Source organism: Lactuca virosa, chromosome 5 (genome assembly GCF_052849685.1).
Source record: "Lactuca virosa cultivar CGN04683 chromosome 5, Lactuca_virosa_CGN04683_v6, whole genome shotgun sequence".
NCBI lineage: Eukaryota > Viridiplantae > Streptophyta > Magnoliopsida > Asterales > Asteraceae > Lactuca > Lactuca virosa.
The window spans coordinates 273117947-273144973 of record NC_136430.1 but is presented as its reverse complement, the minus strand read 5'-3'; the positions used below and the strand labels follow the sequence as shown (position 1 = coordinate 273144973).

The following is a 27027-nucleotide window of genomic DNA, read 5'->3' as shown; positions in this document are numbered from 1 at the left end:
ATGATGGTTACCGGTTGAAAGATACCGATGATGGTTACCGGTTGAAAGATACCGATGATGATTACCGGTTGAAAGATACCGATGTTGGTTACCGGTTGAAAGATACCAATGATGATTACCGGTTGAAAGATATCGATGATATTGTATGGTATGTGGTATGATGGGGGAAATCACTAAGCTTTGTGCTTACGGTTTCGGTTTTGGTTTCAGGTACCTCTTCGTCTAAGGGGAAAGAGCCGGCGGCGTAGCATCGCATCACACACACACATGATTTCCGCATGGAGTTTTCTGGGATTGTACTCTGATATGTTATTACTTTATGACTTGGGTTTTCAGACATGATTCATTATTTATGAGATGATGTGTTTTCACAGTATTTTCTTATGAATGTTTTTATAAGTCGGTTAATTAAAAAGAAACTTTTGGACTTGAAAATTGGGATGTTACAAGTTGGTATCAGAGCCCTGGTTTGAGGGATTCGGACACACCCTCGGGGGTGTCGGGACTCAAACTGAGGGGCTAAAAGGTTTTTACAAGGAAAATGGTTTTCTAAAATCTAAATGAAAGGATTTTAAGAAAGACGAAGTGTGTGATGCATGCGACCGGCCGGGCTCAAGTAAGTTTTCCCCAAGATACCCATACTTGATATGTTGTGCTATATGGTTTTGATTCAGAAAACTGCATGCTAGAATAGGACTAAGGATCTAGGAGGATGCCTTGTGTGCCTGGTATATGATTCTGAGAATTGCATGCTAGTTAGGGCTAAGGATCTAGGAGGATGCCTTATATGCCTGTTGTATGAGCCGTATGCTAGGACTGTTTAGTCAGCAGTAGGATGGCCTGTGTAGGTTATGCCTGATTGGTTACCCAATGCATGAATGCTGCTTGCTTTGTGCTATGGGGGTTCTGGCCATTTTCAACTAGCTAATGAACGAATATGTAACAGTATCCGCAAGTTAGTTAGGGGGGAAGAGGCGGGGACTCCTAGTGCAGCTGATGGCGGAGGGTAGGTCGGAGAGTGCCCTAGGAAAGCCTAGGATGAGGTCTGTGGAAAGAGTATTAGTAAAAGGGACTTGGTGAAGTCGAAAACAATTCTTGAGGAAAGTACGGGTAGATGTGGAAGGTAGTATGGGCCCGTACTACTGGATGCAGAGGACCCGTACTCGAATCAAGGAGGGCCTAGATGGAACCGGGAACCTTGGGGAGTGTGTTAGACCTCTCGGAGGTATGTATGGTCCTGACATTTTATGCGTGTATTTCCAGCATGGTGACCACACGACATGGAACAGGAGGTTCCGGATCAGGATCAGGATCGGGCTCGGGTGCAGGATCCGAGCAGGTTGATGATGGGTTACGCGAGTTCATCGCGTCCGAGATCACGAGGGGCATCCTTGATGCGACGCTGGTTATTTTCGGTTCGATCAAGGAAGGGATTGTTGAGCTGATGGAGGATCGCCTCCGAGCATTCAGGAGTGATATGGCGTCTAGCCAGGCGGGTGCGCGCACACTGTCCTTCAAGGACTTCCGAGGGAGCGGTGCACCGGACTTCCATGGGGCGAAGGACCCCATTGCTGCCAGACGATGGATTGCAGACATTGAGTCTGCATAGTTGACTAGCTTCTGCCCCGAGGGGTCGAAGGTGAGATATGCAGCAGGATGTTTGAGAGACAGAGCTAGAGATTGGTGGGAGTCTGTTGGTGACTCATTGGGAGCCTCGTCTATTGAGGCTATGACCTGGTCAGACTTTGTGACCAGATTCAGGGCGGAGTTTGTCCCAGCTGTGGAGCTTCAGCAGCTGGCCAGGGATTTCTTGGACATGAGACACACTACGGAGACTGTGGCGGAGATCACCGCCAAGTTCCGGGAGAGGGCATTGTTGGTGCCCCAGTATGCGGGTGATGAGGACATGAGGAGGACCCGCTACCATGATATGTTACGAGCTGACATCCTGGAGCATGTCAGTTTCTCAGCTTGCCCTACCCTGGATTCCATGATTGCCAGGGCTAGTGAGAGGGAGATTGATCTGGAGCACATCCTGAAGAGGAAGGCAGAAGAGGGGCAGGTGACTGGGGCTTCGGGGAAGAAGCCCAAGGGATCCGATGGTAGGCCGAAAGGCCAGTCTGGGCGGGACCGCTGTGGGAAATGCGGTCGGTCACACGAGGGAGCTTGTCGCACTGGGTCGGGTTCAGGCTGCTATAAGTGTGGCAAGGTTGGGCATTTTGGCAGAGATTGCACCGCCCCTACTCCTGCGGTACAGATGACAGACCTGATTTGCTTCCATTGCAATCAGAGGGGCCATAAAAGGGCCAACTGCCCGAGATTGACAGCAGCGTCAGCAGCGGCGCCAGCAGTGGCGCCGGTCTCAGCGACAGCGCGGGTTGCAGATGGCCGGAAGGCCAAGACAGAGGCTCCAGTGGTACGGAGCCAAGCATTTCAGTTGACAGCCGAGGAGGCACGCGCTGCACCTGATGTAGTGACGGGTATGGTTCCTTTCTTATACTTTTATGATATGGCGCTGTGATCTTGATATGTTGTGTATGTGCACTGTTTAGGATCGTTCCATGTGAACGGTATCCCAGTTCAGGTACTGTTTGATTCGGGTGCCACCCGATCATTTGTCTCTCTTGCGCTTAGCAAGAAGTTTCCTGAGTCTTCGGGCATGCTGGATTTCCCTCTAGAGGTCGAGATTGCGGATGACCGATCGGTGCGAGCGTCGGAGGTTTACCGAGATTGCGTCCTACGACTGTTTGAGGAGCGTTATCTGGTAGATCTGGTTCCCATACCTTTGCGGGGGAACAAGGTTATTATTGGCATGGATTGGCTGAGCCCCAATGGGGCAGTGATTGACTGTGCGCAGCAGTTGGTGCGGATCAGGACCCCAAGTGGGGGAGAGCTGGTGATTCAGGGCGAGAGGCCACAGAGAGGACCAGCTTTATGTTCAGCAGGGAGAGCTAGGCGTTACCTCCAGCAGGGTTGCGCAGGTTACGTCGCCTATATTATGGATACCCGGGAGGAGGGTAGGGCGACGGTGGGCGATGTGCCCGTGGTGCGAGAGTTCGCGGACGTATTCCCCGAGGAGCTGCATGGGATACCTCCGGAGCGACAGGTGGAGTTCAGGATCGACCTAGTCCCTGGTGCGGCTCCGATAGCCAAGGCACCGTATCGGTTGGCTCCTCCTGACATGCAGGAGTTGTCTACACAGCTGTAGGAGCTGTTAGACAAGGGATTCATTAGACCGAGTAGTTCTCCCTGGGGAGCCCCGATTCTGTTCGTGAAGAAAAAGGACTGGTCGCATCGGATGTGTATAGACTATAGGGAGTTGAATAAGGTAACGGTGAAGAACCGTTACCCACTCCCGAGGATTGATGACCTCTTTGACCAGCTACAGGGAGCATCTTGGTTCTCCAAGATTGATTTGCGTTCAGGGTGTCATCAGATGAGGGTCAGAGAGGAGGATGTACATAAGACGGCGTTTCGGACGTGTTATGGCCACTATGAGTTCGTGGTGATGCCTTTCGGGCTCACCAACGCTCCTGCCGCGTTCATGGACCTCATGAACCGCGTGTGTAGACCGATGTTAGACCGGTCTGTGATAGTGTTTATCGATGACATCTTCGTTTACTCCAAGACGCGAGAGCAGCATGAGGAGCATCTGCGAGAGATTCTAGAGACCTTGAGGAGGGAGAGCTTGTATGCTAAGTTCTCCAAGTGTGAGTTCTGGTTACGCGAGGGGCAGTTTCTTGGGCACCTTGTCAACCAGAACGGGATTTCGGTAGATCCAGCCAAAGTGGAGGTTGTGATGAGATGGGAGGTTCCGAGGTCTCCATCTGAGATTCGGAGTTTCCTAGGATTAGCCGGCTACTATCGGAGATTCATCCAGGATTTCTCCAAGATAGCCGTACCCCTGACCAGGCTAACGAGGAAGGTCGTGGTCTTTCGTTGGGGGCCTGAGCAGCAGGCTGCATTCGAGACACTAAGACAGAGATTGTGCGAGTCGATAATCTTAGCCCTGCCAGAGGGCATGGAGGATCTCGTCGTGTACTGTGATGCGTCCATCTCGGGCTTGGGCGCAGTATTGATGCAGAGAGGGCATGTTATTGCTTACGCTTCAAGGCAGCTGAAGCCTCACGAGGCGAACTACCCGACACATGATTTGGAGCTGGGGGCCGTTGTGTTCGCCCTCAAGATTTGGCGTCATTACCTCTATGGGGTTCGCTGTACGATTTACACGAACCACAAGAGCCTGAGGTATCTCATGGACCAGCCAAATCTGAATATGAGGCAGCGTCGGTGGCTTGATGTGGTAAAGGATTATGATTGTGAGATCCTCTACCACCCGGGAAAGGCCAATGTGGTGGCCGACGTGCTTAGCCGCAAGACAGCGCCGATCAGGGATATCTGTCTGAGGATGACAGTGGTGACTCCACTTTTGGGGCAGATCCGGGAGGCCCAGCAGGAGGCTATGAAGGAGGAACATCGGAAAAGCGAGCAGATTGTGGGTCAGGTTTCCTCTTTTGACTATGATAGCCGAGGGTTGTTGACTCTTCACCGTAGAGTGTGGGTCCCTTATCATGGAGGCGTGCGCCAAATCCTGATGGAGGAGGCACACAAATCCAGATTTTCTAGCCATCCCGGAGCGACGAAGATGTATAGAGATCTTCGTCCTGACTACTGGTGGCCCTGCATGAAGTGGGATGTAGTATGGTACGTGGAGCGGTGCTTGACCTGCAGGAAGGTCAAGGCCGAGCACCAGAGGCCGCACGGCAAGATGCAGCCGTTGGATATTCTGATGTGGAAATGGGAGGACATTACGATGGATTTTATCACAAAACTTCCCAGGACCGCGCGAGGGTTGGATTCGATTTGGGTCATCGTCGATCGATTGACCAAGAGCGCTCATTTTATTCCGATTCAGGAGAGCATCTCGGCCGAGAAGCTGGCCGACATTTATATCAGAGAGGTGGTGGCGCGGCACGGGGTGCCAGTGTCGGTGATTTCAGACAGAGATGTTCGGTTTACTTCCAAGTTTTGGAAGAAGTTTCACGACGAGCTGGGCACTCGTCTGCATTTTAGCACCGCCTTTCACCCGCAGACGGATGGCCAGAGCGAGTGGACCATCCAGACGCTAGAGGATATGTTGCGGGCATGTGTTTTAGACTTCGGAGGTAGCTGGGATACCTACCTTCCGTTGGCGGAGTTCTCGTATAATAATAGCTATCATGCGAGTATCGACCGACCTCCCTTCGAGATGTTGTACGGGAGGAAGTGCAGGACCCCGATATGCTGGGTCGAGGTTGGCCAGAGGATCATGGGGAGCACCGATGTAGTGCTCAAGACGACCGAACGGATTCAGCAGGTCAGGAGCAGACTTCAGACTGCGCAGAGTCGGCAGAAAAGCTACGCTGACAAGCGTCGATCGAACCTGGAGTTCCAGGTCGGGGATATGGTTCTCCTGAAGGTGTCGCCATGGAAGGGTGTTATCCGATTCAGGAAACGGGGCAAATTGGGCCCCATGTATATTAGACCTTACAAGGTCATAGCCCGGGTGGGCAAGGTGGTGTATAGGCTGGACCTGCCAGCCGAACTCAGTCAGATACACAGCACTTTCCATGTTTCTCAGATGCGAAAGTGCCTGGTGGATGACTCAGCAGTAGTGCCCTTGGAGGACATTCAGGTTGATGACAGCCTGAATTACATTGAACGGTCTGTAGCGATTCTAGACCGGAAGTCGAAGGATCTGAGGAACAAAAAGGTGGAGCTCGTGAAGGTGCAATGGCAGCACCGGAAGGGCTCAGAATGGACCTGGGAGCCGGTAGACGAGATGATGGAGCATTACCCAGAGCTGTTTCAGGAACGAGCAGCAGACTTCGAGGACGAAGTCTAAAATAAGTGGGGGAGATTTGTAGCACCTGGGTCTTGGTACGTATTTCTTTCTAAGTATTTTGCATTTTTGGCCTTGGACTCGGCGAGTTGAAGGACCAACTCGCCGAGTAGAAGCGGGACGGGACGCGGGATGTAAGTAATGGACTCGACGAGTCGGGTCCCGGACTCGACGAGTCGGGTCCCGGACTCGACGAGTAGACCCTGTCTGGACAAAAACCCTAATCTGAGGGTTTGCACCCTATTTAAGCAATGTGATGTCGGCCACAACGTCCCTTATGCTCCCAGAACACCTCTCATTGAAACCTTAGCCGTTATTGAAGCAATCTAAGCCTTGTTGGTGGATTTTGGTGCTTGTGGTCTTAAGAAGGAAGGAGAAAAGCTTGAGGAAGCAAGTAAAGACCAAAGGGACCCGAGTTTGTGCACCTTCTACAGTTCATTGAAGGTAAAAAGCTGTAACCTTGCTCTTTCATTTGTTAGAACCCTTTTTGGGGAGATTTAGGGCTTTTATAAGCCATTTTGATGACCAACCATGATTGCAAACATGGTTGGGGGTTGGGGCTTCTGAATCAAGTCATCAAGGGAGTCACAAGGCAGTTGGGGGCTGCTTTTGCACCCATGAAAGGTCCCATGCATCATAAGAGCTTATCTTGTGTCTTTTTGAGCTCAAAGTCCCATGCGTGCACGTAAAGTTTGTAACTTTACGTGTTAGAACGATTGTAGGAGCCCAGATCTACCTTTTGGTCAAGTGTTGTACATCAGAAATCGAGGATTTAGAGTGTGGATGTTATCGACTCGGCGAGTCCATTCTTGGGACTCGACGAGTCCCAGGCTTTGAGTCCCATATCTGTTGAGGGTCAAAAGGACTCAGTTGGGCGTTAGAAGGGTTATAACAAGACAGAAAAGAGTGACCCAACGCATTGGACTTAGTTTTAGACCTGGAGTTCATGGGACTCGGCGAGTGCTAGAACAGACTCGGCGAGTCCAAGGCAATCTTCTTATGTTTGAAGATGAACTCGACGAGTTATTCATACAACTCGGCGAGTCAAGGACATGACTTGTTCATCAGTTGAAGATGAACTCGACGAGTGCTCATCAGACTCGGCGAGTCGGATGGAGATTCATTCGATGTTCATATCGAAGAGGAACTCGTCGAGTCGTCGCTAAACTCGACGAGTTGACGGCCCAACTCGGCGAGTCCGGTCAACTAGAAGTTGACTTTTGACTTGGACTTGGTTGGGGGTAAAATGGTCATTTTACCCTAAGAGTAGATATCAGTTCTAACTGAGTGTTTGTGGGGATTATAGCCGGAGGATTTCCGAGGCAGCAGCGGACGGAGGTTTCCCGCACAGATTATCAGCAGCTTCTTGTACAAGGTGAGTTACCTTCCAGTAGGGGTGGGTCTAAGGCCACAATGTCGGCCCACCAAAGGGGAGTATTTGAAAGATGATTGTCTTTGTGATAATTATCTTGGTTTGGTTATGTGCTTTGGTCACGAGTATTATCTGCATGATATGTTACCTGTATAGTAGGGATTAGGTTCCCTGACAGCGGCCCTTAGGGCCGTGGGGTAGGTCAGTACCCGGATATGCCTGACTGTATGATTATACCTTGTTGTTGTATGCTAGTGGTAGGGGGTGGAATAGTCCCCAGTTACCGGTTGAAAGATACCGATGATGGTTACCGGTTGAAAGATACCGATGATGGTTACCGGTTGAAAGATACCGATGATGGTTACCGGTTGAAAGATACCGATGATGGTTACCGGTTGAAAGATACCGATGATGGTTACCGGTTGAAAGATACCGATGATGATTACCGGTTGAAAGATACCGATGTTGGTTACCGGTTGAAAGATACCGATGATGATTACCGGTTGAAAGATACCGATGATATTGTATGGTATGTGGTATGATGGGGGAACTCACTAAGCTTTGTGCTTACGGTTTCGGTTTTGGTTTCAGGTACCTCTTCGTCTAAGGGGAAAGAGCCGGCGGCGTAGCATCGCATCACACACACACATGATTTCCGCATGGAGTTTTCTGGGATTGTACTATGATATGTTATTACTTTATGACTTGGGTTTTCAGACATGATTCATTATTTATGAGATGATGTGTTTTCACAGTATTTTCTTATGAATGTTTTTATAAGTCGGTTAATTAAAAAGAAATTTTTGGACTTGAAAATTGGGATGTTACACTAAACCACCACCGTAGGGTGGTGGCTGCCGCCACCGGCCGCCTTGTCGGGTGGCGGTGTGCCTTGTTGGTTTGTGACTCGTTTGGATGTTTGGACAAGAGACTACTAAACCCTAATGGGCCCAATAAGGCCCAAAGTGACCTAAAAGCTCAACCAATTGACTAATGGGCTAGTATTTGGTAGGAAACCCTAATTAGGGTTTGGAAAACCCTAATGGCATAAAACCCTAATTTTTGAGAATTTATCGGGACCGCATCAGAATTAATTATTAAACTTACAATATTAAATTATAATCATTGACAAACTAACCTAAGGCAATAATGGACTTAATGGATTAAGTCCTTAATGGGTTAAGCAGGAACACTTAACCCTAATCGTCATTTCATGTAAAAACCCTAATTTCATTTGGGCCTTGAGTTGGGCCTTTCTATTGGGTCTTGGTAATTGGGTTATTAATGGGCCATCCAAGAATAAGCAAATGGACTAGAATAATTTAATGGGCTTTAGGGTAAGGCCCACACGAGGGTTTGGGCCCATTTGGAAAATTGGGCCGTAGATGGGCCATAGTTTGGGTCTTGATGATTATATGGTATTGGGCCATTTTTAATTCCAAATGTTTAGACTCGACTAAGTAGTTGGGCCTTTAATTATGACCATGTAAAGGTTTGGGCCCAATTTGGAAAATTAGGCCATATGTTGGGCTTTGGCCCATTACTTGACTTTTGGGCCTTTGGAGTGTGAGTTGGACCTTGGGCTTGGAACCCCAATTATTAATTGGGTGTTGTTTGATGTTGGCAGTTCGAGAATCTTTCAACCAGCAGCTGGAGTTTCATCCGCGGGACTTCAACAGTGTCAGGTGAGTTCTCCTCACTATATCAACAGGGTCTACGGCACCAAGGCCGGCCCTTTATGATTTACATCCTGGTTTAGGATGGTTGCTATGTTATTGCTATGCTAGATTTCATCCTGGTTTAGGATGCTTGCTATGTTAGATTACATCCTGGTTTAGGATGCTTGCTATGTTAGATTACATCCTGGTTTAGGATGGTTGCTATGTTATTGCTATGCTAGATTTCATCCTGGTTTAGGATGATTACTATGCTAGAGATCGGTTAGATCGGTATCCTGGTCATAGGATGGTTGCTATGTTATTGATCGGTTAGATCTGCATGTTTACTTGTTTATATGTATGTGCACATGTTTGTTGGTTTGGTGAAAGGGTTGAGGCAGGTCCTGCTGTGTGCAGTAGGCCAAGACACCCTGGGCGGACCGGGTAGATTGAAGGCCCAGGCCGGGCAAATCTAGTCAGGCCGAAGGCCCAGCGAGCGGTCCGGATAGGCTGAATGTCCCGAGGAGGGCGGTCCAGACGTGCCGAGGGCTCGGAGAGCGGTCCAGATAGACTGAGGACCGGGATTCGGTCCAGTCAGACTGATGGCTCATTATGCATGCTGTTTGCTTATACATTTATATGATATGGTTATATGTGTATGACGTTGGTATTTTGGGGGTAACTCACTAAGCCTTCGAGCTTACATTTATCGATTATTGTTTCAGGTATTCGGATGAAAGATACCGATGATGATTACCGGTTGAAAGATACCGATGATGATTACCGGTTGAAAGATACCGATGATATTGTATGGTATGTGGTATGATGGGGGAACTCACTAAGCTTTGTGCTTACTGTTTCGGTTTTGGTTTCAGGTACCTCTTCGTCTAAGGGGAAAGAGCCGGCGGCGTAGCATCGCATCACACACACACATGATTTCCGCATGGAGTTTTCTGGGATTGTACTCTGATATGTTATTACTTTATGACTTGGGTTTTCAGACATGATTCATTATTTATGAGATGATGTGTTTTCACAGTATTTTCTTATGAATGTTTTTATAAGTCGGTTAATTAAAAAGAAATTTTTGGACTTGAAAATTGGGATGTTACACTAAACCACCACCGGCCGCCGTGTCGGGTGGCAGTGTGCCTTGTTAGTTTGTGACTCGTTTGGATGTTTGGACAAGAGACTACTAAACCCTAATGGGCCCAATAAGGCCCAAAGTGACCTAAAAGCTCAACCAATTGACTAATGGGCTAGTATTGGGTAGGAAACCCTAATTAGGGTTTGGAAAACCCTAATGACATAAAACCCTAATTTTTGAGAATTTATCGGGACCGCATCAGAATTAATTATTAAACTTACAATATTAAATTATAATCATTGACAAACTAACCTAAGGCAATAATGGACTTAATGGATTAAGTCCTTAATGGGTTAAGCAGGAACACTTAACCCTAATCGTCATTTCATGTAAAAACCCTAATTTCATTTGGGCCTTGAGTTGGGCCTTTCTATTGGGTCTTGGTAATTGGGTTATTAATGGGCCATCCAAGAATAAGCAAATGGACTAGAATAATTTAATGGGCTTTAGGGTAAGGCCCACACGAGTGTTTGGGCCCATTTGGAAAATTGGGCCGTAGATGGGCCATAGTTTGGGCCTTGATGATTATATGGTATTGGGCCATTTTTAATTCCAAATGTTTAGATTGGACTAAGTAGTTGGGCCTTTAATTATGACCATGTAAAGGTTTGGGCCTAATTTGGAAAATTGGGCCATATGTTGGGCTTTGGCCCATTACTTGACTTTTGGGCCTTTGGAGTGTGAGTTGGACCTTGGGCTTGGAACCCCAATTATTAATTGGGTGTTGTTTGATGTTGGCAGTTCGGGAATCTGTCAACCAGCAGCTGGAGTTTCATCCGCGGGACTTCAACAGTGTCAGGTGAGTTCTCCTCACTATATCAACAGGGTCTACGGCACCAAGGCCGGCCCTTTATGATTTACATCCTGGTTTAGGATGGTTGCTATGTTATTGCTATGCTAGATTTCATCCTGGTTTAGGATGCTTGCTATGTTAGATTACATCCTGGTTTAGGATGCTTGCTATGTTAGATTACATCCTGGTTTAGGATGCTTGCTATGTTAGATTACATCCTGGTTTAGGATGGTTGCTATGCTAGATTTCATCCTGGTTTAGGATGCTTGCTATGTTAGATTACATCCTGGTTTAGGATGGTTGCTATGTTATTGCTATGCTAGATTTCATCCTGGTTTAGGATGGTTGTTATGTTAGATTTCATCCTGGTTTAGGATGATTACTATGCTAGAGATCGGTTAGATCGGTATCCTGGTCATAGGATGGTTGCTATGTTATTGATCGGTTAGATCTGCATGTTTACTTGTTTATATGTATGTGCACATGTTTGTTGGTTTGGGGAAAGGGTTGAGGCAGGTCATGCTGTGTGCAGTAGGCCAAGACACCCTGGGCGGACCGGGTAGACTGAAGGCCCAGGCCGGGCAAATCTAGTCAGGCCGAAGGCCCAGCGAGCGGTCCGGATAGGCTGAAGGTCCCGAGGAGGGCGGTCCAGATAGACTGAGGACCGGGATTCGGTCCAGTCAGACTGATGGCTCATTATGCATGCTGTTTGCTTATACATTTATATGATATGGTTATATGTGTATGGCGTTGGTATTTTGGGGGTAACTCACTAAGCCTTCGAGCTTACATTTATCGATTATTGTTTCAGGTATTCGGATGATCGCGGGAAGGCGAAGGCGTGATCGTGCACCTCCTCACATTTTCATGATTGGTTCTGGGGATACTTTGATGTTTAATTTATTTTGAAAGTAAACTGTAATAATTTAATGGTTTTAAATGTTTTAAAAAGTTTTAAATTGGCTTGAATTTTATGGGTGTTACATCTAGCACTTTTCTTATTGCACAAAGCCTCCTAAATGTCAGAGTCGAGAGTCCGGACTGGATGTATGGAAATAACTTGTTTCTTTTTTTTTAAACTCTTCCTACACAAAAAGAGTCCTCCCTTCACATAATGAAGCTTCAATAACTACCTTCATTTTTTTTATTTCTCACGAACCAAACAAAAAATGTGCTTCAAAAGAAGTGGACTTTTGAAATTAAAAGAAATTACAAACTGGTTTTTGTGGGTTTTGCTAATTACCGAGAGAACCAAGTACAAAAGCTCAAATTTCGATTTTTACAAAACCGGTTTTGATCCGGTCCAAATCAGTTCACATAGGATCAACATTTTTTTTTCATTGAACCGGTTTGAAATTGAATCTATTTTGACCGAAACCGGATTTAACTAGGGCGTGCTCGGCATGGAGCGTTTGTGAGCGTTTGAGAGCTTCTAACTTCTAGCGTTTGACAAAACGCTCCGTTTTGAACAAAAAGCCTCGTTCGGCACTACAAGCTACTAGCGTTTAGTTTAAACAAAACGTTCCAAATCCAAATGCTACTTCATGTAGCGTTTAACAAAACGCTACAAGCTACAAGCTACCCACTACCCGCTACAAGCCACCCGCTACCAGCTAATTTTACCGAACACGCTCTATGTTGACTCACATTTATGTTGACTCACATTTATTTTAGTTGAGAGAGTGGATATTAACATGGGCTTAACTTTTAATGTTACCCGTTTATCACACAAGCCCAAACCACAGAATAGCAGAAACAGATTCTCTCTCTCACACACACAGTTGACAAATGGTTGTGATATCTTCGTTTTAAGCTGTAATCCTGAAGGGTTTCTGTCTGATTCTTCCGATCATCTGGAAGCCAGCGTGATCACTGCTCTTGTTGCTTCAAATTACTCTGTATTACCATTTATCTCCTGCCACCTGCTTTCCCTCCTTCTCTCCTTCTTAAAATCGTCCTTATTTCATAAAGACAAAGACCACCGCCTTTGTTCTTCACACTTGAAACCGAACAGGCTCTCACCACCACCGCCCTATACGTCGTCCTTACCACCACCACCACCTTATACGCCGAAGCTCGCCACCACTACCCTGCTAGAGCAGTTCGCTGTTAACTACCGTCGGACACCTGTTTTGCCCTCTCCGTGTGGCCTACATCTCCGGCGGCTATCTCACTCTCACTCACATCCAGTAAGCTCTCTTATCTTTATTCTGTATGCAATTTTAATTATCGTTAATGAACTTCCTGTTCCTGCCATAGCTTTGATTAGGGTTTTGACGCTTCCGTGAAGGAAATCGTGTTCTTTCATGGTTTTCCCATAAGATAAGTCCAATTTGATCTTTGATCTTAATTTTTTATTGCCTTCGTTGGACTGAAGGTGATGAACAAAATGAACCCTAATTTGAATTAGGTTTCTGTTGTGTGGAATCAAAATTCTCTTCTTTTCTTTGGGTTATTTGGTTTTTGATTTAAGGTTACCCTTTGTTTCTTTTACCCTGTTCGAACCAAAAAGTAATACAATTCCTTCATATTCTAATTCCATTACACATGAACATTGTCACATGGCAATTCCCTCCTAATCTCTGGTCCGTAAAAAAGACGAAATTGCCCTTCTCATCCAAATCATTAATCTCTTTTTTATATGCCATTGACCCTTATCATAATCTCTTGACTTTCTCAGAAACCAAAAGAGAATTTGTGAAGAAAAAAAAGAAATGGCGAATGAACACGAGAACAACTTAATAGAAATCTTGGAAGAAAACCATCCAATTGACATCAACAAGTACACAAATTACGTCCACGCCCCTCAATGTGGGGCCATAGCCACATTCTACGGGAACACCCGTGACACATTCGAGGGCAAAACGGTCATTGAACTAAGATACGAAGCGTATGTCCCAATGGCCATCCGTTGTCTCAATTCCATTTGTTCATCCGCAAGATCCAAATGGAATTTAAATTCCATTGCTGTGGCCCACAGATTGGGCCCCGTTTCTGTTGGGGAGACAAGTGTGTTTGTTGCCATTTCTTCTGTTCATCGGGTTGATGCATTGGATGCTTGTAAGTTTGTGATTGATGAGCTTAAAGCATCGGTTCCTATATGGAAGAAAGAAGTGTATTCTAATGGTGAAGTGTGGAAAGAAAACATGGAGTTTCTTGAGAGAATTGGGAAGAATGAAGATTTGAAAAGGGGTTGTTGTGGATCGAAAGTGAAAGTGGAGGGTGATGAGGTGGCAAGGGTTGTGAAAAATGGTTGTTGTAGGCCGAAGGTGAAGGTGGAGGATGATGGATGTATGGAGTCTTAGCAATGTAATGCTCAATTTTGAACAAGTGTTGTAAGGTTTTGTTTTTTTTTGTACGTGTTATTGATAAAGTGATGTCTGGATAAATGATGTTTAAAAGTATTTATGGGGACAGTTTTATTTTCCAAACCTTTTCTATAAGTCATTCTTTATGAGTATAAGAAAAGTGGTTATATAAAGCTTATCGTATTAAGTTCTGCCCATGTTAAGTCAAAATGGAACCATTTAGATGTCACCACTAAATCGGTAAACGAATCAAAATCCTCTAAAAACTCTACATTTTCCGAAATCAACAATAGGTTGGAATTATTTGGTAATAAATGCTTCGGTAATTAAACCACCCTAAAGTTGTGTGGGTATAAAAGTGGCTTACTATATGTAAAAAAGGACTCTTTTATTTTTGAAAGTGAATAAATTGTTTGAATCATTGAAAAATTCACAATATTTATTAATATTATCAAATTTGTAAATTCATTAAGGTTAAGTTAAGAGGGTGTTTGGAAGTATTAAGGTTAAGTTAAGAGGGTGTTTGGAAGTTCAGAATTTAATTGTGTTTACATCAATCATAAATTTTAACACCAATCAAAAAGAGAAAATGATTATACTTATACAAAAGAAATTTCAAGTCTTTGGTTCTAATTGTTTCTTTGAAAAATTACTGTCCAACTGAAACAGAAAAAAAAGTTATCTGGAATCCATTCTAAAACTACCAAAAACAATAAACTACAATAATTGATTCAATTGTTATTTCTAAAGCTCTCATGTGTAAGCAATGTCATGGTAAACTTGTCATGCTGTGTATTCTGTAACTAAGTTTATGTACTAGAATAACTTGGGCCTACTTAAAGACTTAAAGTCTAGTTACGTATAAAGAGAATTAATATATCAAGGGTATGTTTGGGTTAACTTTTTTATCACAAAAGTGATTTAAAAAAAAAAAGTATTTATTAGCTTATTGTTTTTAGGAAAAACGGATTTTAAAAAGTGTTTAGATAAGAAAAACTGTTTTTTATGAGTAAAATGTCTAAAAAGCTAAAAAAGCTAGGATTTTCTAGCTTTTTGAAAGCTTTATTTTTTCTTATCCAAAAATCTGTTTTAAAAAGCGTTTTTTAAATACACAAACATTTTTTTTAGCTTATTAGTTTTTTGAAAAGCTAAAAAGCTAATAAGCTGTTTTCAAAAGCTATCCCAAACACCCACGAAATTGGGTCAAACCAACTTGACCCTACTTAAAATGTATACGTATATTGTGGGTATAATATAACTAGGGGCGAGGAATAGGAAACCTAGCCCCGGCCCCATACCCGGTTTAGCGGGGAATACCTATCCCCAAACGGGGTGGGTCAATCGGGTTCTCCAACGAGTCGGGTCAAATTACCATGCCTACTTTTATCTAAAAGGACTTATTGACTTATGAAGGTGATGTAATGAGTTTTTTTTTTAAATGTTTAGATTAGCTTTTATAGTTGCCAAGGTCAATAAGTCAATAAGTTAAAAAGTGTTTGGCTTAATTTTTTCTTTTATCTACTTTGTAAACCTAATAAGTCATAAGTTGTTTCAAGAAGTCCGAAATTGTGACTTCTTGAAATCTCCTCTTCAAATACTAAACAAAAAATTGTTTTAAAATATCTTTTCTATACCCAAACATTTTTTTTTAATTATTGATTTTTCAAGAAGTTAATAAGTTAAAAAGTCATTTTTAGAATAACAGTCAAACACACTTTAAGTGTTGGTGTCTTAATATATTAAATTAATTTAGTTATCTTAATGTATTAAATCAGTTTTGTGGCATTAATATATTAAATCCATTAAGGGTAAGTGTTGGTGTCTTAATATATTAAATTAGTTTTGTTGTCTTAATATATTAAATCATTTTGGTAGGAAAAAAGAAAGAACAAATAGGTTAAGTGTTGGTGTCTTAATATATTAAATTCGTTTTTTTTATTTATCCATTAAGTTATTCGGTTTAGATTAAAGATGTGTTTCGCAGTTTAATTTTAGCTTTAAAAAAACTTAAATTTTAAAAAAAAAATCATGGGAGTACGAGCTTAAAACTTTTAAAGTAAATTACACTAATGGTCCTTATGGTTTTCGGTAGTCTGCACATTTTATCCTTAACTCTTTTTTTTAACTCAGGTCCTCCATGTTGTTTGGATTTGTTTCGATTTTTGAATATAAAATGACTATATCGCCCTTAATGATTTTTGAATTCTTTCTATATCAGTCTCTTATTATTTTATAAATATATTACTAATGGACCCCATCCCAACCCCCCTTAGCCTTGTCGTCGGTATCCACCATGACCCCAGAACAATAATCATTCCATTACCATTACAACATGAAATTATGCAACAAACAAATAACCACTAAAGGTGAAAGCACAAGGCAAATACGAACCTAAAGTGGGAGCTAACATATATGTATAGATGTAAGAATCTTACCTCTACCCAACCACCAAATTGATTTTAAACCTTCAACTTGAAAAATCAGGTCCTCATCCACATCAAATGTTTGTTAGGATCTACTTATTACTACTCGATTTAAGGTCACAAATAGATCTCCCCTCATATCACATCCATGTATTTGTAATGTTTATGGATGAATGGTAGAAAGGGAAAAAGAGATGCAGGTGGGCGGTGAAGAGGAATGAGGGGTTAGGGAGAGGTTTCCAATGACAGAGTACAATAAAGGAAGGTGCTAAGTTTTGTTTTCCATCAAGATGAGGGTTCAAGCGTTCAAATACGTGAAAGTGGAAGGGAAAGACGAAAAGTGTATGGGTGGGGTCCATTAGTAATATATCTATATAATAATAATAATAAATAGAAAAGGAATTTAAAAATATTAGTAAATGCAAAATAGTCATTCTACTTTGATTGGGGACCAAGATCAAAACAAACTCAAAGTCACAGAGGACGATCCAAGTTACACAAGAAAGAGCTAGATACCAAAACAAGCAAATATCCTAAACCAGATAGACCGTGTAGTTTACTCAGAGTTTTTAACCGTAATAGAGTGATTGGAAAAAATATTTACCATTTTAGTGTTTTTTCAAAAATGTTTACCAAAACGGTATTACTTTAATTTCAAAACTAATATTATTATTTAAAAAAAACATGTTTCTTTTGATTACGTGGAAGGTTGGAACGAGGCTCGAACCGAAAAAGAAAAAAAATCGTAAACGCAAACTAGGGCTCCACCATCATTTTGTCGTTGTCGCACGTTTACCATCGTCGGCAACCTACGGCCTCTTCCATCCGTCGCCGACGACCTGCAACCTCCTCCAACCTTCGCTCCATTCAAGGTATGCAAAGTTGTTATCAATTTTGATTCATCTTGCTCGTTTTCTGTTTAATTTTTTGTTTCTCTATTATCGAATTGTTGCTTCTAGATTCCGATTCTTCAGTTTTCTATTTACTATTTTCTTCTCTATTTTGCTTTTCTCGATTCTGCTTCTCATTAGGACGAATTGTTGATCAATTTTCGCTTTTGTTTTTTTTAGTAGATGGATTTATCATAGTTTGTTTTTTTTAATCTTTTTGTAGATGGAATTGATTGCAAACATGTCATTATGTTTCTTTTTTCTTGTTAGCATAAATTTGTATTATCATTTTTTTGATCAATTTTTGATTGTTTTTATTTGTTTTATAGATGAATTGTATAATAGACATGATTGACAATGATAATTTTTCTATAACTTTTCAAGCTGTTGTTGTGACTAATGTGATAAATAATTGGAGATAAATATGATGAGGAAACATCTTTTGACAAATATTGAACTACCTTCAACTTTTACTAATATGGAAGGAACAAATTTGACTATTGATAACAATTGGATTGTGACACATTCAACGAGTAAGAATGATTTTACGCGAAAGTTAAGAAAATATTCTTTCAAGAATAAAGAGGAACTTGTTAGAGCAATCATGATGACTAAAATTTGATGATCAAATGGTTGTATAAGAAAAACGGATATTAAAAAAAAACAGAAAAAAGATAAAAAGAGAAACTGTTATTTAAAAAAACTGTAAAAAAGTTTTAAAAAAACTAAAATAAAAGTTGTCATTTGAAAAAATATACAAAAAAAACAGTAACAAGATGGAATTAAAAAAAAAAAAAAAAAAAAAAAAAAAAAAAAAAAAACTGAGAAGTAAAGAAAAATGAAAAAAATACCATTTCGGTAAATATTTTTGAAAAAACACTAAAATAGTAAATATTTTTTTCAACCACCCTATTAAGGTTAAAAGCTCTTATTTTTAAACAAAAAAGTTTGAATTTCAAAAGCCAGGTTTAAAAAGGTGTATCTTTATTATAACTCATCTACTATATTACCCTTAATAAACATTATCCGAATCATGGTTGTCATTTTTTTTAATGTAATTTATACATTTCAAGAACTTCAGTTATTGTTGTCAAACACTCATACAAAATAAAAGTTATAAGTTATGATATTTATCTTCCAACTGGTTTTGCAAAAAAAAAAAAAAAAAATCAATTATTAAGTGCTCTTCCGAGAAAGAAAACTCATGCGGTGAGACTTGAAATCACCGTATACAGTTGCATCAAAGGGCTCAAGGATTTGGTAGGATTGGGTTTCGGTACTTATTTTAGTTGTAGGCTTATTAAACTTGGGCTTGGCTCATAACAATTTTGATCTAAATTGACAGGCTAATCTTTTTTCTTTGTATTGCTAAAATGTTGTCCATAATTCCATATACAATATTTGTCTAAAAGAAAGTGTGGGTATGTTGAAAGAGGTGTTATGAATAAATTATTATTTTTTTCTGCCAACTCCCGATGATAGTACATAATAATTATGCCTTTTAAATTGGAATAAGTGTTGATTGAAATTTTGTTGTTATTTTGTATGTTTGATTATTGTTCAGGGAGTAAACTCCAAGTTTTTGATTACTATGTAAGGCTGTAACCACCTTTTCGATTACAAAAATGTATTTTTAAATAATTTCAAAAAATTGTTTCTCTTATGTAATTATACTTAAAAAATTAACCATTATTTGAATTCAACAAAAGATAAAAAGTTGTTGCTAGGACAACCCGACCCACCTTGATACTAAAAGAATTACTTGTTAAGAAACGTGATCAAACTAGTATGAGAGAATTTTGGTGTAATCTTGATTATATAGTTTATGAAACTTAAATTGAATCTAAAACCAGAATAAAATCGTTGTTAGCAATCAATAGGGATAATGACTTTAAAGGGTAATGTATTTTTTGATTTGTATACATTTAGTCACTGACTTTTTTTTCGTCCATATTTACCCCTTCAACTTGTTAAACTGTACAAATTTAGTCCTTATGACCGGCTACTTCAGGTTGGCCGGTAAAAATGACTTAATAGGGTAATATATTTCTCACTTTGTACACATTTAGTCCTTAATATTTTTGTACACATTTAGTCCTTAATATTTTTTTTGGTTGCAAAATAAATCATTTTTGTTTTTGTACTCATTCATGAATGATTTCTTTAGGTTTTTCTCACGACATCTTACGTGGGATAATCATATGGTGGTGGGATAGGTTGAGATGGTCCTACTATATGCTACAGACCAAGATACCTGGTGCGGACCGGCTGTAAGTCGTATGGACGGAGGCTCGAGAAGAGCAGTTGGGTTAAGGCGGCATGCCGATAAACCCTAGGTATTTCAGTCCGATGACTGATTAGACATGTTGCATGTTGGCATTCCAGTCTAATGATTGATTGGGCAAAGGTATTCCAATCCGATGAGTGTGGGCTCGTTATGCATGATAATACGTTTGTTGTATCGAGTATTTTGGGGGAAACTCACTAAACTTTGTGCTTACCCAGTTGTTTATGTTTTCAGGTTCTATCGCTGATCGTGGGAAGGCGGAAGCATGACTGTACACACTCATCAATAGTATCGAGGATTCCGCGTTTCATATATTACTCTGATTTTTTATAAATGTATTATGGAATAAACGTTTTTTTTCTTAATAATAGATTTATAATTAGGGACTTTTGCCTTATTTAAAAATGAAAATTTTTTGTTGTGAAAACGAGACGTTACACATAAACATCAACAGCCCCACACACTTCATCAATGATTGTCTCACGTAAGATGTCGTGAGAAAAACCTAAAGAAATCATTCATAAGTACTAAATGAGTACAAAAACAAAAATGACTTATTTTGAAACAAAAAAGTATTAAGGACTAAATGTATACAAAATATTAAGGACTAAATGTGTACAAAATAAGAAATATATTACCCAATTAAGTCAATTTTCTCGGTTAACCTGGAGTAACCGGTCATAAGGACTGAATGTGTACAGTTTAACAAGTTGAAGGGGTAAATATGAACGAAAAAAACTCAATGACCAAATGTGTACAAATCGGAAAATATATTACCCTTTTAAGTCGTTATTCCCAATCAATATCGTATATACATGTTGGTGTATTTTTGTTTTTGAATATTTGGTATAGGAATCATAAAATTATGAAATACCGAAAGAAAAGAGATAAGATATATATAATTATTTATATTCTTAAGTGTCTTATATAAATAATCTAAGTTTTAGAAATTAGCATCATAAAGTTAATGATACATTAAGGACATGTTTGGTAAAAGAATATAAATAATTTTCACTTTTGTTAAATATCTTCCTACTTGTTATTCCTATCGGACTTATTCATCTTCCTATCATTTTTAGATAATGATAAGTGTAATAAAAAATTTATTAATAAATTAAATATGACAAATGTCACAATCTGAAATGTATACGAAAATTGTAGGAGAAAAAATAGAAAAATATTTGATTTCTTTGGGTAAAACCATAAGAGTAATTTATTGTAGCTTATAAAATAGTTTATAAGTTAGCTTGAGTTAGCTTATTGATTAGTATAAGTTAAAAATTAGTTTTTAGCTACTATGTCAAATAGGACCTAAAACAAGTTAGTTAATTAGAATCGTTGACAGTGTCATATACATGAATTTGTTATGCAATAAATATACTTAGCGTTGAAGTATACCCACTTAGAATAATTAAAGTAAACCATCTTAGAATAGATTGGAACTAAAATTCAGTGTTGCTCCAAGTAGGGGTATTTGCTAAAAAAATTGGGGACGGGAGCGGGGGCGGGGGCAAGGTTAACCCTCGTTTTAATTTCGGGGGTGGGGGAAGGGGTTGGCAATCCTGTTCCGAAACCCCCATGGGGGCCCGATAATAAATTATATATATTTACATATATTAATTATATAAATATAATAAACAGTAGAATGATTTTTACGTAACAAAATTCAACGAAAAACATGTTTTTAAGTTATGCTATAAATAAATATTTGTTACCTAAAAAATATTTTTTTTAGCACAAACAATAACTTCTTTTAGCCCAAAATCAATTGGGGGCGGGTGTAAGAAGGGGAATTCGGGGATGGGGACGGGGGCGGGGGTGAAAAGCATGAATATTTCGGGGGTGTGGGAATGGGAAAATTTTGGGGGCGGAGGCGGGGGATGCAATCCCCGTCCTATTTACCCCCGTTGACATCCGTAGCTCTAAGTAGAGCTGTTAATCGGGTCAACCCTATCAGGTGAGTCGGGTTTTTTTTTTTGTTATTTTATTATTTTTTTTTAATTATCTGAAACTCGACCCTATTAAGATATTGGGTTAATCGTGTTCAGGTTAATCGGGTTTCAGGTTATTAAGATCGGGTTAATCGGGTTTAAATGTAAGATGGCTTACAAAATGCAATAAATGTTATTAGGAGTATTTAAAGTTTTAAACTGATAAAAAAGTTCACTATGGGGATTTGTTTGTGAATTTACGTGTTCGTTTAATCACATGAGTATTTAAAATAGTTAAAAGTTCAATATGAAAATTTAAGTTGAGACATGTAGGGATGTAAATTGTAAATTGGTGAAATGGTTCAATACTTCAATATATGGATTTGTTTGTGAGGCATACGTACTCTACAAAGTAGTATGTGTAGAGTCGAAATCCGACCCTATATAATTTTCGGGTTTTCAGGTTAATTAGAATTTTCTTTTAGACCATATTAAACCCAACCTTATTTCTTTAATTCGGGTTTGGGTTTTTTTGAGAACCTAACTCCAAGGTGACACTCCTTCAACGGCGGAAACACCATTCGCACCTTCACGATATAAGAAAAAGGTGTTACTACGGGTTCTAATTAACTTCTAAACCTTGAATTGGGTTGGAATTAAAGAAGGAAATAAGGAAGATAGATCGGGAAGGAGCCAACTCCAAAGGGTTTAACGAGAACACCATTGTGTCCACCTTGGTACCGACGGCTTCAAAAGCTTCAAAGGCAACCATTACGTGTTAGTGTGTAGGGTTAAGGTTTAGACCCAACGACCTTAGAGTTCAGGTGTTCTCTATATATTTTTTGTAATTATCAATTGAGTAATCAAGCAAGTTATTATTTATCATAGTATCAGAGTTTTAGGTTAAATCCTCTTTTGCTTACCACAACCTTTGGTCGTTGACCTCCACCTTCGACGACCTTCCTAGTAGTCGTCGGAGGTGTCTGCCATGTGCAATTTTTTCCTCTTCTCAAATATCATCATCAGTTTCTCCTCCTAAAAAAACCTCTTTAATATAAACAGTTGTTGTAGCCTCTACTGCCTTCTCCGATGTCTTTCGGCACTGACTTCGCCGGACCATAAGTTCTTCCCTACAGCCATTGCATCTAGTTCTAATCACTAAAGACGTCGTCGTCGCCGCCTCAAGCTCTAGCCAACGTCGTCACCCGGTCCACCTGCAGTTGCTACAGCTGATGCGTCAAGTTCTTGATCTCTGCCGGCCTCCCTCCCTCATCTCCCCCTAAGATCCAGTGTAGTCAATGTCACTGGAACCTACCGACGCCAACTTCGTCTGAGCTCTAGCTTCTTCTTTTTATATTCATTTATGTTTTTTATTTTTCCAGTTTAATCATCTTCTCTCTATCAAACTGCTATATTTGAAGTTTTTTCCTAAAACACTTAAGATTTAAATAATCTCAATGTATTGCTATGTAATTGTCGATTAACTATCAGATTATCTGTCATTATGTACACCATAAAAAAGCAAAAGGAACGATGAGCTGAGAAGCAAGAACTTATCATGATCACTTTACAAATTTATAATGATATTTATAATTTGGCAATTTAAAATTATTATTAATATATCAAAGCGAGAACACGTGAGTAGTAAAAACCTATTATAACCAGATAAATAATTTAGAAATTTTTTTAGAAATCTCTTACATTTTTTATCTTTCACTGTTAAGAGATTACAAAATTTTCCAAAAAAATCACTAATAATTTAAAAAAATTTCATTTAAGTCATTTATCTATAAAAAATAGTTAGAAGATGACTCCGAGATACCAGTCTAGCGGTTGAAGTGATTAATTCTATATATAAGTTTACGGTTTTAGTAGCTAAATGATTGTTTAAATGAAAATAAATCATAATATTAGTGGTATTTCTACCAAAAAAGTATTCATAATGATTTTTGAAGTAAAATAACTTGAAAAATATAATGTCTTTTCTAACGTTTGACCTAAATATTTCAAAAAATATATTGAATTTACACCCTAAGCTGATGCTTAAACATGATTGCGCATTCTCATTTTCATCTTTAGACTTCATCTTAAAAAACCTAAGTACTTAAAGAAATTGTTTGAGACATATTGTTGTTCATTCGGTGTTCGCGGCATTTTCATCCCGCATCCGTTCGCGGCATTTTCATCCCTATTGATGGTCTTTGAGTGTCTTTGAGTGTCTGCAAGCGCCTCATGCTCAGGATTTTCTGCTAACTATCCATATTGATGGTCTTGGCCAACATATGTCTCCTGTGGAGTACCGAACTATCCTTCGTTACCGCCTCATGATTCTCATATTCCCAATTGACGAGATATGTCCAGTTTGTCGCAAGGCATGTTTGGATACCTTTGGGGAACACGCGGTTCATTGTAGAGAGCTCCCTGGTTTCAAGTATAGACATGATGTGGTTCGGGATGTTCTCTTTGATGCTTTTCGGCGTGCTGGTATTTCTGTGAAGAAAGAAGCGCCAGTGAACTTTTTGACGGACCCGCAGGATGGAAGGTCCACACTTAGACCGGCTGACATTTTGGTCTTTGGATGGATAGGAGGGAAGCATGCATGCGTGGATCTTACTGGGGTCTCTCATCTCGTTGGTTTGGGGAGCGGGGGTTTCACAGCTGGGCATGCCGCTTTGAAAGTCGTTGCGTGCAAAGTGGTAAAGCACGAGAATGCATGTATAGAAAATCAACATGTGTTTGTTCCTTTTGCATTCGATACATTTGGTTTTCTCACACCAGAGGCGGTGGAGCTCCTCAATAGAGTCCAACGGGTCATGCATTCTAATGTCATATCTCCTAGATCCACAAATGTAGTTTTCAAAAGAATTGGTTTTGCTATCCAGAAAGGGCTAGCGGCGCAGCTTATTGCCCGTTTGCCTTCAATCGATATGTATTGAACTATACAATTAATGATTTATAGTTAGTAAGACAGGTCAAAAGCGGGTAAGCGTCACACAACAAGCTTCGGACGTATGTATTCGACCCTATAGCGACTTATGTTTGGAAAAGATCCTTTAAACCTTACTTTTAGTAATAGTTTTCGGTATTTGTATTTTCTTTGTATTTAGTTGTTAGGGTGGACATAGTCTAGAAGAAAACAATATTGGCTTAGGGCGGTACCTACCGCCGACATACCACATCTGAGCAAGGCGAGGTACCGTCACACGCGCGTAAGCGCGCGCACACACACACACACACTATATATATATATATATATATATATATATATATATATATATATGAATTTAAATATTTAATAAGATTACTATCAAACTCAATTGATCTTTTGTCTTATTTAAATTAATTTTATATTATGTAAATTAGATTTGTACGTTTTTAATTAGTTTGTATTTGTTTTACGATTAAAAATTAAATTGGTTGGAAGAGAAAAATATGAGTTTCATTTGTTGTGAGATGGAAATAGTGGAAGCAAAAGTTGAAAAAAAAAATGATATGAAAGTGGGTTGAGAAATCTAGGAAACGTGGACTTACTATGCCTTTATAATACAACTCAATATTTTAGGCTTGTTGAACCCAAGCCATAGGATGTTAAATCATTTAAACATTAGTTTCATCATGCTTTTCTAATTGGTTAGCTTATAAATTTTAATGTTTACCAGTCAACTCTTCTTATTTATGTCTTTAACCATAACAACGACCACTTATGTGGAATATATGTGAACAATGATTGAAAGTGATTGTTAGGACTAAATCTTTTTTAAAATTATTATGAAACCGAATCAATACATGGAAAGTTCCAAAATTCATTGTCACTTGTGACTTGTGAGTGGATTTTTGGTTTGACATTCTCCATTCTCTTACATATCGTATACTTAAAATTTTCATCACAATCTAGCCCTTACCTTATGTCTTTTTCTTCACAATCGAATATAAAACTATTCTCAAACATTATGTTACTTCTGTTTATTGCGAAAAAAAAAAAGACTTGAAGGGTATAAAGGTAAAACATAGTGGTTATAATGTTTATATTGACGAATATGCCCCCGTATATAACCATAAATTGACCAAAAAGTATAAAAAATGAAATTGAGTATGGTGGAAGAGAGAATGTGTGCAGGCACGGGTGGTAACCTTTTGCTTTTTAAAGGGCATCGTTGGTAACTCCCATTTAGCTTTATGCCCACTTTGCCCTTTTTGCCTTTTGCCCCCCTCTTTAAAATAAAATTCCAACTCATGGAAGAGGCATGGAAGAATATCACGCACACCAACAATGATTTTGATGCTCCAATATCCATAACACATTAACACTCAAGACTCTATTCAAATAAAAATATTTTTAAAAGAAAAAAAGAAATTGACAAGAAAATATCTTTAAGTATATTTTGATAATAACAAGATTGATAAAACTTATAGATGAAGATTCTTATCCGGTCATGATTTTTGGACCATGACAAGAAACTTAAAAATTAAAACTTATGACAACAACAACAATAGTAACAAACTCTAAAAATCAATTAGATGAGTCATTGTGTCACATAGATAATGTCTGGTATATGTAAAACAATAACATCCACGAGTGTGGAGCGCCTGCTTCACATACAGGTTCTTGTTACGAGAGATGCTATTTTATGAAACAATTTAATTATTATAATTCTTATATTTGTGGAATATAAATGGGTTTTTTTATTGCAAATGGGAAGTATGTCATCATCTAATTTATAAAATATGACTTTTATTCTAGGTCTTTACACGTTACGACTTTTCAATGTGCTATCAATATACATTCTAAAGTTTGTTTGTAATAAGTGTATGAAAAAGTAGAACGTATTGAAGTTATCATAACAAGGTTAGTGCAGCTAAACACATTGATATTGATTAATATAAGCTTAATAGCAAAATAGGTAAAGTCATCATTATATTCATGCACATACATCAATAACAAGCTTTGACGATTATATATATATATATGAACCCCAATTAATTAGTAAATATTTACACGATACTCTTATTAAACATGTTAAAATCCTAATTTTTTGCAGCAATCACATTCCCTTGAATCGGGGGAGTTAGTCCCCAAATGAAACGTTCGACCTTCTTACTTTCAGAAGTGATCATTCCCGGACACAGGATCACCAGGTCACTGAATTTGGCAGTGTAAGCTTCAATGTCGGAGTCCTTCACAGTGAGATTCCATAATTCATGTTCGAGTTTCTGTACCTCACCTCTAGGGAAGTACTTTTCGAGCATCATGGTTTTGAGGTCTTCCCAAGCCATTGAGTTCACCACTGGGAATGTTAGAGCCTTGACGTGGCCATTCCACCATGTAAGGGCTCTATC

At 39.8% G+C, this 27027-nt stretch overlaps 1 protein-coding gene across 1 annotated transcript; it reads left to right on the top strand.

The window, feature by feature from the left end:
• The first annotated feature begins 12582 nt into the window (after nt 1-12582).
• On the top strand, nt 12583-14282 carry LOC145117443 (molybdopterin biosynthesis MoaE family protein). Its single transcript, XM_079053731.1, has 2 exons — nt 12583-13040; nt 13532-14282. Exon 2 carries the CDS (start codon nt 13566-13568, stop codon nt 14154-14156), a length of 591 nt encoding a protein of 196 aa, XP_078909857.1. The 5' UTR covers nt 12583-13040; nt 13532-13565; the 3' UTR covers nt 14157-14282.
• The last annotated feature ends 12745 nt before the right edge of the window (nt 14283-27027 follow it).